At 41.5% G+C, this 19826-nt stretch overlaps 1 protein-coding gene across 6 annotated transcripts in view; it reads left to right on the forward strand.

Annotated features, from left to right (window-relative positions):
- The window catches only part of zbtb40 (zinc finger and BTB domain containing 40), a 98421-nt gene extending 81808 nt beyond the window's left edge, over positions 1 to 16613 (forward strand). For all 6 annotated transcript variants that reach the window (XM_041206292.1, XM_041206289.1, XM_041206295.1 and 3 more), the window contains 2 exons: positions 10626 to 10843; positions 13972 to 16613. In XM_041206292.1, coding sequence (XP_041062226.1) covers positions 10626 to 10843; positions 13972 to 14175 — 422 coding nt within the window. In that variant the 3' untranslated portion in view covers positions 14176 to 16613. The remainder of the gene's footprint in view (positions 1 to 10625; positions 10844 to 13971) is intronic.
- The last annotated feature ends 3213 nt before the right edge of the window (positions 16614 to 19826 follow it).

A 19826-nucleotide genomic window follows, 5' to 3' on the forward strand; every position in this document is an offset into this window, starting at 1 on the left:
ATGTTGAAGGTGGTGGATGGTGTGCCATAAGCGGGCTGCTTTATCCTGATGGTGTCCAGCTTCTTGAGTGTTGTTGGAGCTGTACTCATCTAGGCAAGTGGAGAGTTTTTGATAAGGACCTGCACAAGAGGTGAGTAAACAAAATTAAAGCACATGGAATTGGCATAGTTTGAGAACTGGTTAACAGACAGAAAACAGAGTAGGAACAAATGGGCCATTTTCAGGCTGTGACTGGTGGGATACCGCAAGATTAGTGCTTGGGCCTCAGCTATCCACAATCCATATCAATAATTTGGATGTGGAGATTAAAAGTAATATTTCCAAGTTTGCAGATGCACAAAACTGGGTGGAAGTGTGAGTTGTGAGGAGGAGGCAAAGATGCTTCAAAGGGATTTTGAGAGGCTAAGTGTGTAGGCAAAAATTTGGCAGATGGAATACAATGTGGAGAAATGTGAGGTTTTCCACTTTGATAGGAAAAACAGAAGTACAGAGTATTTCTTAAATGGTGAGAGGCTGGGAAGTATTGAACTTTAAAGGGGTTTGGGTGTCCTTGTTCATGAGTCACTGAAAGCTAAAATGCAGGTATAGCAAGCAATTCAGAAGGCAAATGGTACTTTGGCATTTATTGCAAGAAGATTTGAGTGTAGAGTAAAGATGTCTTACTGCAATTATATAGAGCCTTGGAGGAACCACACCTGGAGTATTGTGTGCGCTTTGGTCTCCTTACCCAAGGAAAGGTATACTTGACATAGAGGGAGTGCAACAGGGGTTCATTGAATTAATTCCTGAGATGGAGGCATTGCCCTATGAGGAACAATTAAATAGACTGTGCTTTTATCCTTTGGAGTTCAAAACAATGAGAGATGATCTCATTCAAACATACAAAGTTCTTACCGAGCTCGACAGGGTAGAAGCGGGAAGGATGTTTCTCCCGACTTGGGTGCCTAGAACCAGCGGACAGCCTCAGAATAAGGGGCAGGCCATTTAGGACTGAGAGTCATAGAGTTATACAGCACAGAAACAGGCTCTTCAGCCCATTGTGTCTGTGCTGGACATCAAGAACCTATCTATTCTAATTCCATTTTCCAGCACTTGGCCCGTAGCCCTGTATGCCATGACATTTCAAGTGCTCATCTAAATACTCCTTAACATGTTCCTGCCTCTACCACCCCTCAGGCAGTGTGTTCCAGATTTGAACCACCCTCTGGGTGAAAAATGTTTTACATTTCTTCACTCGGGATGCTGAATCCTCGGAATTCTCTGCCCCAGGGGGCTGTGGAAGCTGCCGTTGAGTATGTTCAAGACTGAGATGAATAGATTTCTACATACTAAAAACATCAAGAGATATGGGGGTGGTGCAGGAAAATGGTGTTGAAATAGAAGATCAGCCATGATTTCATATGACTGGCAGAGTGGGCTCGAAGGGCTGAATGGCCTACTCCTATTTCTTATGTTCTTATGTATTCCATCACGCTGCTGACTTGTGCTTTGTTGACGGTGGACAGGCTTTGAGGAGTCAGGAGGTGAGTTACTTGCTGCAGAATTCCTAGCCTCTGACCTGCTCTTGTAGCCACAATACTTATATGGCTCGTACAGTTCAGTTTCTGGTCAATGGGTAACCCCCAGGATAGTGGGGGATTCAGCGATGGTAATGTCAGGGGAAGGAGGTTAGATTCTCTCTTGTTGGGAGTGGTTATTGCCCGACACTTGTGGCACAAATGTTACTTGCCACTTATCAGCCCAAACCTGAATATTGTCCAGAAAATGGATATGGACTGCTTCAACATCTGAGTCATGAATGGTACTGAACATCGTGTAATCATGAGCAAACATCTCCACTTTTGACCTTATGATGGCAGGAAGATCATTGATGAAGCAGCTGAAGCTGATTGGTGCTAGGATGCTAACCTGAGGAATCCCTGCAGTGATGTCCTGGGGCTGAGGTGATTGACCTCCAACAACCACAACCATCTTCCTTTGTGCTAGGTATGACTCCAACCGGTAGAGAGTATTCCCCCTGATTCCCATTGAAACCAGTCTTGCTAGGGTTCTATCATGTCATACTCAGTCAAATGCTGCCTTGATGGCAATTACTCTCGGCTCACCTTTTGAGTTCAGCTCTTTTGTCCATGTTTGGTCAGGAACTGAGTGGCCCTGGCAGAACCCGAGTGAGTGTCAGTGAGCAGGTTATAGATGTATAGGTGTCACTTGATCACACCTTCCATCACTTTGCTGATAATTGAGAGTAGACTGATGTATTAATTGGTTGAGTTGGATTTGCCCTGCTTTTTTGTGCGCAAGACATACCTGGGCAATTTTCCACACTGCCGGGTAGATGCCAGTGTTGTAGCTGTACTGGAACAGCTTGGCCAGGGGCGCAGCTAGTTTGGGAGCACAAGTCTTCAGGACTATTGTTGGAATGTTGTCAGGACCTATAGCCTTTGCAGTATCCAGTGCCTGCAGCTGTTTTTGAAATAACGTAGAGTAAATCGAATTAACTGAAGACTGTCATCTGTGATGCTGGAGACCTCTGGCGTATCCCCAAGATGGACCACCCACTCAGCACTTCTGAGTGAAGATGGTTGCAGATGCTTCGCCTTTTATCTTTTGCACCGATGTGATGGGCTTCTCCGTCATTGAGGATGGGGATATTTGTGGAACCTCCTCCTCCTCCTGATAGTTGTTTAATTGTCCACAACATTTCATGACTTGATGTGACAAGACTGCAGAGCTGAGATCTGATCTGTTGGTTTAACTCTGTCTATAGCATGCTGCTTATGCTTTTGGCCTGCAAGTAATCCTGTGTTGTAGCTTCACCAGGTTGACACCTCATTTTTAGGTATGCTTGGTGCTAGTTCCAGCATCCCCCCACCCCCCCTGCACTCTTCATTGAACCAAGATTGATCCCCTGGCTTAATGGCATTGGTAGAGTGGGGGATATGCTGGGCCAATCACTGAACCAAGGTTGATCCCCTGACTTAATGGTAAATGGCAGAGTAGGGGATATGCTGGGCCATGAAGTTACCTGAGGACTCACGAATGCCTTTTTACATGAATCACTAAGTTAATATGCAGGGCAGCATGCAGTTAGGAAAGGTAATGGTATGCTAACCTTCATTGCAAAGAGTTTGAAGTACAAGAGTAAAGAAGTCTTAATGCTGTCAAAGAGGGCATAGCTGAGGTCAGACATGGAGCATTGTGTACAGTCTTAGTCTCCTTTCCTAAGGAAGGGTATACTAACCTCCAAGGGTCTGCAATGAAGGTTTCACTAGATTGGTTCCTGGGATGAGGGGATTGTCCTATATGGTGAATTTGAGTAGACTAGGCCTATATTTCATGGAGTTTAGAAGAATGAGAGACAGTAGCATATAACATTTCAAAAGACTTTGACAGGGTAGATGCTGGGAGGATATTCCCCCTTGTTGGCAAGTTTGGAACAAGGCTGGGGGTGGTGGTGGTGGTGGGGAGCTGGGGCACATCTCAGAATAAGGGATCGATTATTTAGGACTGAGATGAGAAACTCCTTCACTCAAAGGGTTATGCATCTTTGGAATTCTCTACTCCAGAGAGCTCTAGATGCTCAGTTGTTGCATATATTCAAGACGGAGACCATTTGTATCTGTCGAAGACCATTATTGTTTTCAGTGACTGTTCACCACCTCACCTTTCATTCAGTGAACCTGTTTGATGAGGACAGGCGGACTCTATTCTAAAACTGCCAACTAAAGGTTAGTCAGTGTTTGGACCTGTTCTTACGATGTAAGAAGACATCAAGATTAGAAAAAAGACTCTGATCACCAAACTTGTTCTTGCCACAGATTACATGAATACCTGTCAAAATCTACTGCACCTAATCTTTTGAAGTATAGTTTTGCGTAAAAATTTGCTCATTATAGTTAATTTAAGCAGAAATCCAAAATTTATCCACTATTTCATTTCCTATGGACAATATTCCCTGTTCCAATACAAAGCCAACTCCATTCCTGATTTCTCTTCAGTTCTGATGAAGAGTCATACAGACTCAAAACGTTAACTGTATTTCTCTCCACAGATGCTGTCAGAGCTGCTGAGTTTTTTCAGCTATTTTTGTTTTTGTTTTTGTTTCAGATTTCCAGCATCCGCAGTATTTTGCTTTTATCCATTCCTAACTCATTTATTTAGCTCCCTTTTTCAAGGAGCTAATTATCTCAGCATTATTACTTTTGCTTGGAGTCTTTTGCAAATCCATAATACGTGGGGGAGGCTTTCTAAAACTTCTCATCTTGCTTGAGACTTAATTTTTAGACCTTGCCTTCAAGTTCTATGCTGAAAAAGTCATAGTTGCATGCAAATAAGGTTTACGTCTATATTCGACTGAGGTGCCAACTTGATGAAGCTACAACAGAGGACTGAATGCATGATAAACAGCTAAATAATCTCACAACCAATGGATCGGATCAGATCAAAGCTCTGCAATTCTGCCATATTCAGTCATGAATGGTGGTGGACAATCAAGCGACTAGCTGGAGGAGGAAGGATGACAAAATATCCCCTTCCTCAATCATGGTAGAGCCTAGCACACCAGTACAAAAGTCGAGCATTTGCAACCATCTTCAGCCAAAAGTGCCAAGTGGATGATCCATCGCAACGTGCTGTGGTCCCCAGCATCACAGATGCCAATCTTCAGCCAATTCAGCAGTGTGTAGCACCTGCAAAATGCACTGCAGCAACTCACTAACAACAGCATCTTCCAAACCCATTTCTACCACCTCGAAGGGTAGGATCAGCAGATGCATGGGAACACCACCATCTACAAATTCCCTCCAAGCCACACACCTTCCTGACTTGGAACTGTATCGCTGCTCCTTCACAGTTGCAGGGTCAGAATCCTAGAAGCTCCTCCCTTGTAGCATTGTGGGTATACCTACATGACATGGACTGCCGCAGTTGAAGAAGGTGGCTCACCACCAGCTTCTCAAGGAAAATTAGGAATGCTGACTTTGCCAGCAAAGTCCATGTCCTAAGAAGAAAATTCAATTCGCTTCACGAAATATCAAGAAACGTCTGAGCGCATTGGATACAGCAAAGGCTATGGGCCACAACAATATCCCGTCCGTGGTGTTGAAGACATGCTCCACAACCAGCCACACTTCTCGCCAAGCTGTTCCAGAATGGTATGTCTTGTCCACAAAAAGCAGGAGAAATCCAATCCAGTTAATCATTGCCCCATGAGCAATATTACGTTACACTCACTCACCAATAATCTGCTCACTCATGCTCAGTTTGGATTTTGCCAGGACCACATAGCTCCTACATATTACAGCCTTAGTCCATACATGGACAAAAGAGCTGTATCCTAGAGAAGAGATGAGAGTTGACTCTCCTTGACATCAGGATAGCATTTGACTGAATATGGCATCAAGGAACCTGAGTAAAATTGGCCCAGTGGGATTTGGTGTTGGCGGGGAGAAGGGGGAAGAGGGTAGCTCTCTGCTGCTTGGAGTCATACCGAGCACAAAGTAAAGTTTGTTTTTTTTTTTAGAGGAAAATCATTTCAGCCCCAGGACATTACAGGAGCTCCTCAGGGCAGTGTCCTAAGCCCAACCATCTTCAACTCCTTCCCTCCACCATTGGGCCAGAAATGAAGATATTCGCTGATGATTGCAGAATATTCAATATCATTCTCAACTTCTTAGATAATGAGCAATTTGTCTCCATCCCATAAGACCTGGACAACACTCAGGCGTGGGCTGATGAGTGACGAGCAACATTTGCGCTTAGAAGTGCCAGGCAAGGACCATCTCTAACAAGAGAGAATCTTGCAATCTACCTTTGACATTAAGCAGCATTACCATTGTTGAACCCCTCATTGTTAATATCCTAGGGAGGGTCACCAATGAATAGAAATTTAACTGGACCATCTACATAAATGCTGTGGCTACAAGAGCAGGTCAGAGGCTGGGAATTCTTTGGCGAGTAATTCATCTCCCGGCACCCAAAAACAATTCCACCATCTAGAAGGTAAAAGCCTGTGATGGAATACACCCCAGTTGCCAACACTCAAGAAGCTTGACACCATCCAGGACAAGGTAGCCAGTTTAATTGGCACCCCATCCACCCCCTTAAATATTCACTCCTTTCACTGCATATGGTGGCTGCAATGCGTACCATCTGCAAGATGCACTGCAGCAACTTGCCAAGATTCCTTTGACAGCACCTTCCAAACCTGCAGCCTTCACAACCTAAAAGGTCAAGGGCAGCATATACATTGGAATACTACCACCTGCAAGTTCCCCTCCAGGTCGCACATCATCCTGACTTGGAACTATATCGCTGTTCCTTCAAAGGCACTGGATCAAAATCCTAGAACTCACTATCTAACAGTACTGTGGCTGCATCTACAGCACATGGACTGCAGCAGTGCAAAAGAGGGCAGCGCCCCACTACCATCGTGATGGTAATAAGTGCTGGCCTTGCCAACAACTGAAGTAATAACAAAAGCCATCATCTGCATTCCTTAGCCTTTTAATATCTGGATTAGGTCACCTCCTTAATCCTTTTTCCAGAGAAAATGAGTTCAGTTCTGAGTCTATGCCATTCATCCTGGCTGCTTTCAGATTGAATTTTGTTCGAAGCATATTTGATCAAAACTGATTAGAAGGGAGGATTGGACAATTTTCTCCATGGTTACCTTCAAGCCAAGAATGTCTGATTTCAGAAATGTTCTTTGATATTAGCTTGAAGAGTCAGATTAACTCTAAATAATCCAAGAAGCCTAATATAGTTGAACACTAATCAATGCAGTGCGTGTTCTCTGATAACAGGAATGTGGCTGAATACTCTATAATTCCTACTTGGGTGTGTGTCCTCATCAGAATCTTAATCCAATGAAAATAAAGCTATTAAAAAAATACTTAAAATATTGAGATCAGACAACAGAACAGGTAGGCCAGGTGATAAAGCATAAAGAATAAATAAGGCATAAGAAATAAATAAAAATTTTAAAATGGCTTAAAAAGGGGGTCAAGATGAAGGAAAGTGTTCATGCTCTGAAGTTGTTGAGCTCAGTGTTAAGTCCGGAAGGCTATAAAGTGCCTAGTCGGAAGATGAGGTGCTGTTCCTCCAGTTTGCGTTGGACTTCACTGAGACATTGCAGCAGGCCAAGGATGGACATGTGGGCATGAGAGCAGGATGGTGTGTTGAAATGACAAGCAACAGGAAGGCCTGAATCATGCTTACAGACTGAGTGAAGGTGTTCTGCAAATTAATCACCCAGTCTGCATTCAGAGCAGCGAATACAGTAGACCAAATTGAAGGAGTGCTGCTTCACCTGAGTGGAGTGTTTGGGGCCTTGGAAGATGAGGAGGGAGGAGGTAAAGGGGCAGGTGATGCATCTTCTGCGATTGCTTGGGGAAGTGTCATGGCAAGGGAGTGACGAGTTCGGGGTGATGGAATGGACCAGGGTGTCCTGAGGGGAATGGTCCCTACGGAACGGCTGACAGGGAGCAAAGGGAAGATGTGTTTGGTGGTGGCTGGAGTTGGCGGAAATGGCGGGGGATGATCCTTTGAATGCAGAGACTGGTGGGGTGGAAAGCAAGGACAAGGGAGCCCTATTATTGTTCTGGGAGGGAGGGGAAGGGGTGAGGGCAGAGGCGTGGGAGATGGGTTGAACACAGTTGAGGTCCCTGTCAGCTGCAGTGTGGAGGAAACCTTAGTTAAGGAAAATGGAAGACATTTCAGAAGTGCTGTTTTAGAAGGCAGCATCATCGGACCAGATGTGACAGAGGCGAAGGAACTAGGAAAATGGGACTGATATTAGTTCTTTTGAAAGGTCATGAGGACTCAAAACATCAACTCTTTTCTTCTCCGCCGATGCTGCTAGACCTGCTGAGTTTTTCCAGGTAATTCTGTTTTTGTTTTATAACTGGGGCCCATGCAGGAATCCATAGCCACACCTTTCCTTTGGAGGAAATGTGACAAGTTAAGAAAAAATTGTTCAGTGAGAACAAGTTCAGCCAGACGGTGGTGGATGGGAAACAAAAACAGAATTATCTGGAAAAACTCAGCAGGTCTGGCAGCATCGGCGGAGAAGAAAAGAGTTGACGTTTCGAGTCCTCGTGACCCTTCGACAGAACTGTTCTGGCCTCTGTTCAAGGAAAAAGCAGAGAGCCCCCTGACCAATCTGGCAGGGGATGGAGGCGTAGAGGGTTTGGATGTCCATGGTGAAAAGGCAGTGGTTAGGGCCAGGAAGCTGGAAATTATTAATATGACATAGGGCATCAGAGGAATCGCGAATGACAAGGAAAGAGAATAGAGTCAAGATAGAAATGTAGGGGAGGCAGTGGCTTAGTGGTATTGTCACTGGACTAGTAATCCAGAGACCCAGGGTAATGATCTGGGGACCCAGATTTGAATCCCACCATGGCAGATGGTGGAATTTGAATTCAATAAAAAAAAAATCTGGAATTAAAAGTCTAATGATGACCATGAAACCATTGCTAATTGTTGTAAAAATGACCTTTAGGGAAGGAAATCTGCTATCTTTACCTAGTCTGGTCTACATTTGACTCCACACCCACAGAAATGTGGTTGACTCTTAATTGCCCCCTGTTTAGAGGGCATTTAGGGATGGGCAATAAATGCTGGCCTAGCCAGCGACACCCATGTCCCAAGAAAGAATATGAGCAAAAGAGTTCTGTGGGGCAGGAACAGGTTGACACGATGGGTCTACCAAGGCAGTCCTGTTTGTGGATTTTGGGAAGGAGGCAGAAGTGGACTATGCAGGTTTGGGTGATTGAGGTTGGAAGCTGTGGAAGGAAGATCTCCAGAGGAGATGAGGTCAGTGACAGTTCTGGAAATAATGGCTTGATGTTTGGTGGTGGGGTCATGGTCTAGGGAGAGGTAGGAGGAAGTGTCTTGAGAGTTGGCGCTCAGCGTCTGCAAGATAGAAGTCAGTAGGCCAGACAACAACAGCACCATCCTTGTCAGCAGGTTTGATAACGGCCAGGATTAGACCTTAGAGAACGGAGTGCAGCAAATTTTGAAGGAGACAGGTTGGAGTAGGTGAGTGGAGCAGAGAAATTAAGACGGTCGATGTCACGCCGACAGTTCTCGATGAAAAGATCAAGAGCAGGGAGGGGTCCAGGTAGAGGGAGAATACTGGAGGTAGGTGAAAGGATTGGCTGAACAGGGGGAAGAACTCTTTCCCAAAGAAGTGAACGCAGAGACGAAGGCAGCGGAAGAAGAGCTCAGCATTGTGCCAAACCCAAAATTCATTGAGGTGAGAGTGTAAGGTTATGAAACTGAGCTCTTTGCTGAGTACAGGATCTTCATCCAAGAGGGGAAGATCAGAGGGTATAGTGAATACACAAGGGCTGAGATTAGAAGAAGGGTTGGAGTCAGATGGATGGGAAGGGGTGGAGGGGCCCGGATGGGCGTTGGTATCAAGTTGTTGGAGTTTGTATTCCTTAGCACCTGAAAGGAAGAGAAAAAGCTTCCTGTTAAGGCATTGGATGAGATGAAGTATAAAATGAAACTAGGGACAAGGGCAGCTTTGAAGTGGGGTGAGTCAGTGCTGCTGGAGAGAGAGAGGTTGACTGTATACATATGGCAGCACATGGCACTGAGTGTGGATCTTAGGGTGCAGCAAGAACAGCAGTCCGAGGAGAGTTGTATGTCCCGGAGATAACTGTAACCCTGGGTGGATTTGAAACATGAGGGATGAAACTTCAGTTGAAATTCACAAGTGGTAAGTCAGAGATGGAGACAGGCGACAGGATGGAAATATGGCTGTGAAAACAAGTTTTGGTAAACACCTTAGCAAACACCAGGAGGGAAATGGAAATCAATGGTGAAGAGGGTGAAAGTGACAAATGGAAATCCTGTCAGAGAAGAGCCGTACTTCTTCAAAGGTAGGCATTCGTGGAAGAGAAGTGTTGGTGAATTAAAAACTAAAATGAAAGCAAAATACTGCCGATGTTGGAAATGTGACATAAAAACAGAAAATGCTGGAAAAACTCAGCAGGTCTAGCAGCATCTTTGGAGAGAAAAACAGAGTTAACATTTCAAGTCCGTATGACTCTTCAGAGCTAAAGAGAAGTAGAAATGTGATGGATTTTATACGGAGGGGGTGGAGCAGGTGGAGCAGAATAGAAGGTCAGGGATAGGTGGGAGCTCAGGAGAGATTGACAAAGGTGGCATGGACACAAGACAAATGGAGTGTTAATGGGAGTGTTAAAGACTAAAGAAGGTTCTGAGAGTGGCATATACCCGAAAGGTTAACTCTTGTTTCTCTCCACAGATGCTGCCAGACCTGGGTATTTCTAGCATTTTCTGTTTTTATTTCAAATTTCCAGCATTCAACAATATTTTAATTTTGTATTAGTAAAGCTGTTGTTGGAGTATAAAATTTGAATAAAATCTATAGTGCAACTTGGTCATTAGAATCGCGCATACAGTTGAACTAATTATATCGTAAGTTCACTTGCTCTCTTTTGCAGAAAACTTACCTTTCACCCAGTCACTGTAAAACAGATCTGTTTCTTTGCAGAGAAGCAACTGGAACTTAATTTGTTTAATATCACTTCATATTGACTTGTGCTTAGTGTTTCGTCAGATTTGCAATAAGTGTGAACTTTTCTTATCAGGAATCCATCCATTTAAATGTTCATACTGCTCGTCGACGTTCAGATTTCCTGGAGCTTTGCATCATCATTTAAGCACAGAACATTTAACTCCACAAAACAGCGCTTTTGTGTGTGGGGATTGTGCCCAGCTGTTCAACTCACAGCAGGACTTGGAAGAACATCAGAGGAGCAAGCATGCTGGAATACTGTTTGCTAATGTTCAGGAAGCAGCCCAAATGGTAAACGTTCAGTTAGGTATTGGGACTAGCAAAACTGTTCTGTTGGATGTTAAAGTGTTAAATGCCTATGTGGTCCTAAATAGCTTTGCTTTTCTCTGTTATTCTCATGTGGACCACTGCCTTTCTTCCCACTGCTATATTTCTCAAAGATTGTTTGGCTGCTGTATTTTAACCTGCTCTGCCTGTCCTTCATAATTTACCATATTCTTGTGCCATCCCATTCCTTCAATATTTTAACATCTTTCTGTTTATTTCTAATACTTCTGTTTAAATACCCAGTTAAGTTGACTTGTCCATTAATTAGTTGTCTTTTGATCAAATAAAGCTGAGTCATTACTGAAGATGAAATCTAGAAATGTCTCAAACTATGATTGGCCATTTGATAAATTTGACTGATACCATAATCCTACAACATCTCTGGTTCTACAAATGCATGTTTCCATACAGCACAGAAGGAACCCATTGAGCCCCTCATATCTTTGAAAACTTTTTAATTTGCTCTTGTGGCATTGGTGTCACTGGCAAGGCCAGCATTTATTAGTCCCACTAAAGAGGAGGATCCTCTTTCCTCATAGCCCGGTCATTTTTTTTTTCCTTTTCAATTTATATATCCATTTCTCTTTTGGAGGTTTCTATTGAACCTGCTTTCACCACCCTTTGAATTAGTGCATTCCAGATCACAAAACTCGCCACATTTAGAAAATAATTCTCTCTGTATCTCCTTTAGATTTTAAACCTGTGTCTCGTGGTTACCCACCCTCCTGCCAATAGAAAATGTTGCCCTTTTCACTCCGAACCCTCGATAATTTTGTATTCCTCTGTTAAGAATAATTGCAGTTTCTCTAGCCTCTCTACGTAGAATTATAGAATTGAGTAATAGAACCACAGAAAAGTTACAGCGCAAAAAGAGGCCATTCAGCCCGTCATGTCTGCGCCAGCTGAAAAATAAAAAAACTAACCCCCCATTCTAATCCCACCTTACAGCATCTGGTCCGAGCCTTGCAGGTTACAGCACTTCAGTTGCTGATCCAGGTACCTTTTAAATGAGTTAAGGGTTTCTGCCTCCACCACCAAACCAGGCAGTGAATTCCAAACACCCACCGCCCTATGGGTGAAGTAGATTTTTTTCGTGTTCCCTCTAATCCTCCTACCAATCACCTTAAATCTGCCCCCTGGTAATTGGCCTCTCCACGAGAGGAGATGGATCTTTCCTGCCTATTCTATATAGGCCCTTCATAATCTTGTATACCTCAATTAAGTCGCCCCTCAGCCTCCTCTGTTCTAAGACTAACGAGGCAGAAACACCAGGAAGAAATATGTACTGGGAATAATTGAAGGAACTTATTTTCCTTAATTGCCAGAAGGTTTTATGCAATACTTTATATTCAAAGGAGCAGTTATCATTTATAAAGTTAAATGATGTACAGTGCCATTCTGTTATTGGTATTTAATGTAAGTGCTATTACACCAATTATTCAAAGCAAATTTCATTGGAATCCTGCAGTGCATAGAGCTGTAACATTATACATGCCATCATGCTGGTTTTATTTCAGACTATTGAATAGGATTTATTATGGTAAAAGATAAAATGCTAATACACAAAGCAAGAGCAGGAATGCAAGGTCTTCATAGGCTTGATCTCATATTAAATCCTAAACTTACCTCTATCATTGACTGTCACTGAGAAGCATGAACAATTTTCACTGAATTTGAATACATTTTTTTTTCTTGGGTGGAAGGGAGTGACTTGTGGAGCCAAGAGTGGTTCTCAGGCCTGTTGCATGCCAATCCACAATGTAAGGTGGTACAGATAGCACAAGCACCAAGCAATGGGAGTTTGAAAGTGTGGGAGTTTGAAAGCACAGAAGGAAGCTATTTGGCCCATCAGATTTGTGCTGGCTCTTTGAAAAATCAGTCCTGTTTAGCCCTGCTTTTGTTCATAACCCTTATAAGTCACACATCCACAAGTACCTGTCCAACTCCTTTTTTTGAAATTTTGTGAAATCAGCTTTCACCACCTTTTCAGGTTGAGCACTGCAACTTATTCTCAAATCTTGAATGAAAAGTTTATCCTCATCTGCCATCTAGATCGTTTGCCAATGATTTTAAATCTATGATCTCTGGTTATTGATATATTCTCCAGGGAGAATTGTCCATAATACTCCAGTGAGGCCTAACCATTGGTTTATAAAGTTCTAGCATGATCTCTTTGCTTTTATATTCTGTGCCTCTGTTTATAAACCCAGGTAATTTCCATAATTTTTAAAACAAATTTATCAACTTGCCCTGCCACCCTTAAGGATTTGTTTATACAGACACCAAGGTCTTTGCTCATCTACATGTTTCAAAGTGGTGTCATTTTAATATAGTATACTATCTTTCCATATTTATCCTCCCAAAGAGCATCACTTCATACTTCTCCCCATTAAAGTCCATCTGCCATATTTCACCTTCCTGTCTGTCATCCTGAAGTCTAGACCTATCCTCATTGCTGCTACTTTTACCATGTTTTGTATCATCTGAAAACTTTATAATGCTTCCAACATCCATGTTAAGGCCGATTATAAAATTGACAAGAGTAATGGATCCAAAAATGACCCTTGGGAGCACCACTGCAAATGACCTGCTAATCTGAAAAACATTTATCCAGCACCACCCTTTGCTTCATGTCACATTGGTGTAATTGGGTATATTGCAAATTACGATGCAATATGTAAATTGAGTGTTTGGGAAAAGTTCATGGAATAATTTGGAGAGAGGCAGGGCCTATTGAACACCATACCATACCTTAGCATCTTACGTTTTGGGTGCAATTTTTTTTGATTTTGAAATAAAATGCTGGAAACACTCAGCAGAATAAGAAGCTTGGTGGTTCAGACAGCACCTGTGGATAGTTTCAGGTCTATGGCCCTTCTTCAGTACCGGAAGATGTTACAGATGGACAACTTGACTTTTCCTCCTCATAAACTGTTTGCCTGTAACGTCATGTGGTTCTGAAGAAGGGCCATGGACCTGAAACATTAGCCCTTCCCTCCCCTCTCCACAGATGCTGTTTGAGCCACAGTTGTTTTGTTTTATAATGCATTATTGAGTTTGTCATGCTGGTTACTTTGTTTTTTTAAATGTAGGTTATCCAAGCATCGGAACAAATGACCGCCACTGAACAGGTCATATCCCTGGAGGAGACTCATCTCAGTGGTGTTGGATCGCAGGTGTTTGTGGCATTGCCCGATTCCCAAAACGGTTCCTCTGGGTCCCATGAAATTGTGGCTGTGAATGTAAATGACTTACTTGATGGGTCTGTAACACTCATCTGTGGAGAGACCCCATGAAAAATAGGTTTAAAATTATATGATCTCAAAACAATCCCAAGGCTTTCCATGATATGAAGAAAATATTTTTCTTCATGTTCTAATTTATGATTATGGGTCATATCAATTTTAGATCTTATTTGAAGGCTTTATTTCAACAATTATTTTAATATAAGTTTAGAAACTTAATGAGTACAATGAATGTTTGTCATGACATAATATGCATTTTTAAAAATAAAATTGTTGAGCTGAAGTTGCAGTGAACCCAAATAACAACACTGGATGATTCATTTCAACCCAATACCTCATTACTTTCATATGAATACAGTCCCTTAAACAATTGCTGAGGATCTGTAGAGAGATTTCCCTGATGGCCAAATGATTAACCTTACAGACCAGGATGCCCCCAGGTTCAATCACTGGTTCATATTATAAGACACACTGGGGGAGTCACTAAATTGGTTTTAGCATTCCCATAGTGGGCCTCTAAAAGCCAGAGGTCTTGGCATCTGTTGGAAAGGTGTGTTGAATGCTGTGCCAATATTCATGGTGTGAGCCCTTGGGCATTGGCTGCTCTGAGATTGCAGCCATAAAAGTCTTTCCTCAGACAGAGCAAGAGGAGAATAAAGAATACAGATAACCATTTTCCTGACTGACGACATGGAATGGTCAGTATACAAAGATGACTCTGGATTATTCAGGACGGGTTGTGTTCTTGCTCACAACCAATTTGTAAAAGTGGTACCAAATGAGGCTGTATTTTCATCAATGTTTATGCCCTTTTAAAGGTCACTACAGTTTATAGATGCTGAAATGTGTAGCAAAGTTTGCACAAAGTACAAGAGATTTCAGAGTGATATTTATAATTAGTCCACTGAATAACCAAAAGGCAAGTCCAGTCTGTTATTGATCATTCACCAAATATCAGATTAGCTCAAAGTTCTTCAAAACCAGTTTAACACAACAGTCCTGTACTTATAAAATAACTGGCTTCATTTCTTTTTTTTTTGCACCTGTGTAGCAAAATGAAGAGGAAATCGATATGTTGTTTGTATGAGTGAAATAGACTCCCTGTACTTCTCCAGTTTGGTCAGTGTGGGACTGTAATTACATTTTCAGACTTGCAGCACAAGTTCACTGAACATACATTGATACTTGCATCCCTTTACTTAGAAAAAGGAACACATTCCTAGTCCAGATCCTATTGATTTGATCACGTTCTGATATCAATTGGAAGTAATTCTTCTGTAGAAGTCAATTTCTACTCCAGATTGAATGTGAATTACAGTGCTGAGATGGAGAAAAAGATCCACTTTTTTTTAAACCTATTAGAAAATACCAATTTGCATCATTAATCTGTTAGACCTTCTAGTGACCTGCCACTATATTCATAAAAAGGTGCTGTTAATTGTTCTGAAAATCATTTTAAATGCTTTAACCTAAGGTTCACTAATGGGGATGCTTAGGATTTGCACATGTCTGTGTGTAAAGTAGTGATGAAATGTTATTTTCCAGAGGAGTAGTATTCACCTCAGAGGTGACAACAATGAGCCCGATTCAGATGTAAACATTTCCGATTGGTTTTCGTTCTAACTATTGAATTTTGTAAGGTGAAATTCAACCTCATGGTGAAATGAAGTTGGTGCCTGTTCACTGATCTCATTTTTTGTTCCTAACATATAAGGACTTCTGAAAGCTGCAGGTACTTAATTTGGTTAGATCCAGTCAAACTGGTCCTGAAAACCATAAGCAAGTTCAAGGATAAGGCAAAGCTAACTAGCCCATCTCTCCACTACCTAACTCCCCATCAAAGTATCCAGCTACATTTTCAGCCTTTTGAATAATTTTGTGTATACAACTCTACCATATTACTCAAATTGAGAGAAATGTTTGGAGTAAAGGAGATCGTTCTAATACCTGTTGCAAATTTATTTTTTACTAATTTAACTTTGCCCTGTGATTAACCATTTCTGGATTTGATTTGTACTTTTTTATATCATTTAACATTTTATATATCTTCATGAACCCTCTCCCCATCTATCTAATGATAAAATCTGAGCTGAGTATTTCCAATGCACCTATGTTTTTGAGGTGGTGTACTCAGAATGACTGCCAGGACAGCAGGCTATTGGAAAGAGCAATAACAAAACTTCCAAATTGTACATGCTCTGTGTACTTTATGGATAAGGGAGAAAGTGGACGAGGTAATCGTATTGGATAAACTGTCAAAATATAATACACAAGAGAAGGAAGAATGCAGCTAATGTCTGCATATTTGAATAGTTACGTTTTGAAGACTAAACTCCTGGGAATTCCCCAAATTAGAATGCCTAAGGATAGCTGAGAAGCAATACTGAGGTGAGGCTCACCCTGGGCCATAGAGGAAACAATTCAGGATGGACCAGGAGGATAAAAACAAAAAAGTGCGGATGCTGGAAATCCAAAACAAAAACAGAATTACCTGGAAAAACTCAGCAGGTCTGGCAGCATCAGCGTCAACTCTTTTCTTCTCCGCCGATGCTGCCAGACCTGCTGAGTTTTTCCAGGTAATTCTGTTTTTGTTTTGGACCAGGAGGACTTGGTTTCAACCTTACAGATTCACCAGAAAGAGAAAGTAAAGCTGAACAATATTAGAGATGCAAATGCAACAGGGCAAGGGTTCAGGGAAAGAGTTCAGGCATGCAAAAGGCAAACAGTAGAATGGATCTCTATGAAAAAGGTGACCAATGGCTGGACAGGTTTGCCAAGGTCAGGATACTAAATTTGTAACAGTTAACTAGATGCTGCAATGTATCGTGAAATGATGACATTAAATGGGATGAAGTACTTTTTCCCTCAGTCTGTGTTGATTTATCTTTTTTTCTGAAAGATGAGACTCTAAAGGGATAAAATATAAGCATTTTCATCCAGTTCTCAGCAGACACTCTCCTTAATCCTTCACTGTTTGAGCTGTCTTTTTCACAGAGGTGGCAGGAATAGTGAAGGAAGTGAAAATGGATCACTGGAGGAATGCTGATCTGGCATTTGAATTGATGCAATAGGAAAGCAGTGCTGAGCTATTGATATTACCTGCTGACAGTTTTACTAACTAAAACTTAAATGTTTCATTCCCTCTGTAGCCATTTGTCACTTTTATGAGTAGATTTATATCAAAAATGTGCACAATTTGAAAGCAATCTAAGTAATCTGAGATGGAAATTGAGAGGTCTTGTCCAATCAATTTAGGATCTTAAGTAATATTCTTCATGGAGTCAACTGAATTTAAAGCCATGAAATGGGTGCTAAGGATGTGAGACTGGGTGGCTAATTGAAAGGACAGGCCTGTAATGTTGTCACGGAATAATATTTAATTGTGACAGGCAATTATAGCTGGAGTTGTAAGTTTATACAACCTTTCAACTATCTGAACCAAAAGTGCTATCATCGGATAAAGTAATGCAATTTTGTCTGTCTCCTCCATTAACCTTGTCAAACCAGAGAATATTGACATAACTTAAAGGAAGAGATTGCTGTTTATAGCCTGAACTATTCAAATAACCTTGCATCCTCATTACTTTCCAATGCTTCCTTCGGTCATAAGATCACTGGGATTTTTTTCCCTGTGCCATGGTGGACAGAAATGATGATATTTGTGTTGGAGTAAAATGAAAGGCTCCCAAGGGTGCTATTGCGAAGGTGGTAACCCATAGAATAGATGTGTGAGAATTCATTGATATTATAACCTGAAAAATATTCTCACTGTAGCCTTGAAATAAGTTAAGACATATTGAATACCAGTTTATTTTTGAAAAAGAAACAAATATCCTTCATAGTGAAGGGGGGTGGGGACAAGGAACCTGATGACAGCAACTAGCTAACGCTTCTTATGTTCTATTAACCAAAATGATGATTGTATTAAATGCTCATTCAAATGATGACTATTGTTACATCATGTTTTGTTATTGTGATCAGATGATTTAAATGGAGTTTCCATCCTTTTTGAATATTTTGCTGCATCAGAAGAACTCCAAAGAGAATGAAACAGAAACTATACAGAGCTATTAATGTTAGGTGGTGTTGCACATTGAGAACAACTGATCTAGTGTTTTCAAAACCTAGCCTTTGAGAACTATGCAGAATGCTTCGAAAAATATAAATAAAAAATAAAAATATTGATTTACATCCAATGTAATAGTTTCGTAAGATTTATTAAGCTTTTCACAATGAAACTCGACAATATCTTTTTGATTGTTCTGCCTTCACTGATGTCTCACGCCCTCTGGATGTCCAATATTAGAATTCAATATAGTAGTGTTTGTTTTTTTGGAGAAATTGATAGAATTAACCACTATATTCATTTTGCCATATCTTTCATGATTAACATTTCATTGTACACAAAAAAAATTGAGATACAAGCCTCTTTGCTGATCACATGACTGAATGGGCTGCCGTTCAAGTGACAAGAAACCGCTGCCTGTTATAATAGCTTACAGCTACTTTGGAACCATTTGAGGTTGCAATCTTGTTTGGATAAATGCAGCAATCTCCATGGCAGTTGATCTCGACTCCCTTGGTGGTCTTCGAAATAGAGCCATGGGATCTTTTACGCCAACCCAAACCAACAGATGGGGCCCCAATTTAATGTTTCAACCAAAAGATAACACCTCCAATAGTGCAGCATTCCCTCAGTACGACACAAGTGTCAACCTTGATTTTTGTGCTCGAGTCCTAGAGTGCCCCTCACTCAATTCCTCCTGACATCAACAGCATTTTATTCCATAAAGTGTTTCTTTTACTATACTAACCTGCCCATTTATTGTGACTGGCTATCAAAAGCAGTTGTTTGCAAAGTCACTGAAGTTTCAGTTTAAAAAAAAAGTTCTCAAATGTATTGTTATCAGTGTTGGTCAGTGCCCAGTTTAAGAAATTTTCATGTTTTTTGCCAGCTGCATTGAGGCACTGGCAACAACCTTATCGGTCGAATCACCTTTTGATGATAACGCCTCGAAGCAAGGAACATAAATCATCACTCCAAAGACACTGTACAAAGCTGCATAACTCAGGGATGCAAGCTCCAAAAACCTGACCTTCAATTAGTCACGGTCAAAATGAGATGGTACATACATGATCTCGCACTGAGAGATTGTTGGGCATGCACAGCCTTGTCCTAAACTGATTGGCAGAGCTTACTGCAGACACTTAAGATTGGAAAGAGATCTTCAATTAATTGATAGCACTGCCATTGCACCACAGAAGAGCTCTGGGTTTGTACGGAATCAAGCTAGGGTGACAAGTTAGATAGTTTAATTTTTCTAATTTCTTGCTATCAACCAGATCTTTATTCAGCCTTTTCTCAGGAGCTGAGAGAAAGGCATAAGATCCATCTGACTCAAACAATAAAATACTAGAGATAGTATATCAGAAGCTTAGTTTCAGGTGATTCAACAAGGCACAAGTAATCATGATAAAAATGACTTGGGTACTGTGTATTGTCCCAGTGTATTGTGCAATTGGCATTTACCACTGAGACCAGATGAGTTGTGACAAATGTCACAGAACAATGCCAAGTGAACCCTTGCACGTCAGAAGTTCTCAAAATTGCCCACCATGTTTCCACCTTTCCAATCCCTTGCAGGAGTTGTATTGCAGTAGGAAAAATTGGGATGGCCATGAATTGTAGACTTGCTAGCTAG

This window comes from Carcharodon carcharias, chromosome 15, assembly GCF_017639515.1.
Source record: "Carcharodon carcharias isolate sCarCar2 chromosome 15, sCarCar2.pri, whole genome shotgun sequence".
NCBI classification, from domain to species: domain Eukaryota; kingdom Metazoa; phylum Chordata; class Chondrichthyes; order Lamniformes; family Lamnidae; genus Carcharodon; species Carcharodon carcharias.